This window comes from Aptenodytes forsteri, unplaced genomic scaffold (genome assembly GCF_000699145.1).
Source record: "Aptenodytes forsteri isolate BGI_AS27 unplaced genomic scaffold, ASM69914v1 Scaffold657, whole genome shotgun sequence".
Classification (NCBI taxonomy): domain Eukaryota; kingdom Metazoa; phylum Chordata; class Aves; order Sphenisciformes; family Spheniscidae; genus Aptenodytes; species Aptenodytes forsteri.
Window position 1 is genome coordinate 218,034 of NW_008795019.1, and position 2,453 is coordinate 220,486.

General features: G+C 62.1%; 1 protein-coding gene across 1 annotated transcript in view; it reads right to left on the reverse strand.

Annotated features, from left to right (window-relative positions):
- AAAS (aladin WD repeat nucleoporin) overlaps positions 1-1,988 on the reverse strand; it is a 7,853-nt gene extending 5,865 nt beyond the window's left edge. The window contains exons 1-4 of the mRNA XM_009275748.2: positions 1,938-1,988; positions 1,648-1,739; positions 1,246-1,292; positions 346-444 (exon numbers count right to left, since the gene is read on the reverse strand). Of these exons, the coding sequence (XP_009274023.2) occupies positions 346-444; positions 1,246-1,292; positions 1,648-1,739; positions 1,938-1,986 (287 nt within the window). The 5' untranslated portion in view covers positions 1,987-1,988. The remainder of the gene's footprint in view (positions 1-345; positions 445-1,245; positions 1,293-1,647; positions 1,740-1,937) is intronic.
- Positions 1,989-2,453: the final 465 nt, after the last annotated feature.

A 2,453-nucleotide genomic window follows, 5' to 3' on the forward strand; every position in this document is an offset into this window, starting at 1 on the left:
CGTGTCCCGCCGCAGCCTGCGCCTGCCCAAGCTGCCCCCAGGAGCAGGGAGGGAAAGAAAAAAAACACCCAAAGCTTAAGTAAGACCAGAGAGTTTCAGAGATGTCCTTCGCAAAGCTCCTGCTACACAGCAAGGAGTTCTGGGGACAGACGGCGCCGGCGAGAGCAAAGCCCGAGCGAACACGGAGGCAGCGCAGGGCAGAGACGCCGGGGGAATCCTTGGTGGATGCGAGAGGGTGAAACGGGGAGCAGGGGGTCCGCGGAGGCACACACACACACCCCCCCCCAAGGAGCAGCATCTCCAGGGACGTGGCCAGCGGCGCCCGAGGAGCAGCCCAGCCCTCACCTGTTGGAGTTGTAGACCCGAATGGAGTCATCCAGAAGAGCCACGGCAAACTTGCTGGTGTGGGGATGCCAGGCAAAGGCCCGGACGATGCAGCCGGCCCTGGAGGGAGGGAGGGAAGGAGGGATAGGGCAGGGTGAAGCACGCCAGCCGCTGCACCGGCGTTTCGGGCTCAAGGCGGCGGCGCCACGGTCTAAGGAAATTGAATGTATGTGGTAGGGGAATTACTCCCCCCCCCCCCCCCCACCACCCCCCCCCCCCGCCCCCCCCACAAGGCCAACAAAGGCAGTTCCCAGAACCGCCAGTGAAATAAAACTTCCTTTTCGCTGCTGAACGGGACCATTTCCTCTGATAAATTCCCCGTTCCTGGCAATTATTCGCAGGGCTCTGCCGAGGGGCCGGTTAACAAACAGTCTAGGGTCGGTATTTGAAGGAATTTTCCAAGCCCTGATCTAGTTTAATGCTAGTTTCCCCCACGTGCGGTGCATCGGGGCATGCTTTGCCTCTCGCCGTCGTACACAAACTGGGGGCAGCCAGAGGCAAGGGGGAAATAATTTGCCCTAACATCTGTCCGATGGGGAGGCTGAGCACGTAAAAAAAAATGAGGTGACCCTGTCCTTGTGTCCCCACCCCTTTCACTCGGCTCCACGAGCCGCTTTCGCAGGCACCCAGGCACGGCGGATCCGCAACGCGCAGGACTCACCAGTCCACTGCCTGGGAGAATGCTGCGATCATGTCTTCGCTGGTTAGCTTCAGGGGAGAAGAGTTAACGCTGAGCTGGCAGCACACGCGAGAGCGGAAATGAGGTGACCCTGTCCTTGTGTCCCCACCCCTTTCACTCGGCTCCACGAGCCGCTTTCGCAGGCACCCAGGCACGGCGGATCCGCAACGCGCAGGACTCACCAGTCCACTGCCTGGGAGAATGCTGCGATCATGTCTTCGCTGGTTAGCTTCAGGGGAGAAGAGTTAACGCTGAGCTGGCAGCACACGCGAGAGCGGGCCCTCTGGTACAGCAGCGAGGGAGGACCCCGCCAGTATCCAAACCCCCCCTTCCCTCTCCCCCCACCTCGATTTCGGTCCCTCTTGCAGGACTTTGCTGTCCTAATGCCTTTCCAGCACCCATTCTCCTCCCTTTGGCGAAGGAAACCCGCAGCGTTTGTAGCTGGGCACCATCAGGAGTATTATTTTGCTGTGTTTTCAGCTGGGAAGCACCCACCCACCACCCACACTGGCCCCGGCATCGCAGGACGTGCCGCATCGTCCCTGCCTTCCCGAGCACGAGGGTTAAGTCCCGAAAAGACTCACCGAGAGGTGGGGGAACAAGGAGCCGTGCAGCGAGGAGAGCCAGTGGCACACGGCCAGCGTGTAGCTCGAGCCCGTCTTCACCCACTGCAGCCCTGCGGAGAGAAAAAGGACCGACCGTCGCCGCTTCCGTGGTCTTCGACGAGAGGCCCGACGGGCAGAGGAAACGCAGGCGGCTGCGACAGGCAGGGACGGGCACGACGGAAGAGGGGATGAAGGGAACGGAAGGATGAAAGCGAGATCCAGAGAGACCCGGAAGATCTCCAGGTCCTCCGCGAGCAGCCCAGACTCACCCTCCTCCTCGGCGCCGGCGATCTCTTTCACCACCCCGCACAGCCCCATGTCCCGCCTGCAGCGGAAAGCTCGGTCAGCCTCCCTCGCCCGGTGCGTTGGCGACACGAAGCCCAGCCACCTCTCTCCCCCATCCCCTCAAAATCCCCCTCACCTGCTGAGAACCCCCCACCCACCCCCGGAGGCCTCCAAAACCAGCTCTCCCCTCAGCTGGGGGCACTTAACCCCAGTCACCAGCGACTGCTGGACCTGCCCCCAGCTGTGCTGAACTCTCAGCTGTATTATGACCCCCCCCAAACTCTCCCAGGAAGCTCAGACTGGGGTGTTGCACGGCACCGGGAAGGTCTGGGAGCAGGGCTGTGCCCTCCCGATGCTCGTGGGTGAGAGCTGACGGGGCAGCGAAGCCTCTGCCGTGCTCCTGGGCGAAGAGGCTGCAGGACAGGTACAGGGGAAGGGGGTTTGAGCGTAGATATTAAGTGCATGGGCAGCTCCTGGCTTTGCTTCCCCTGGGCCTGGCT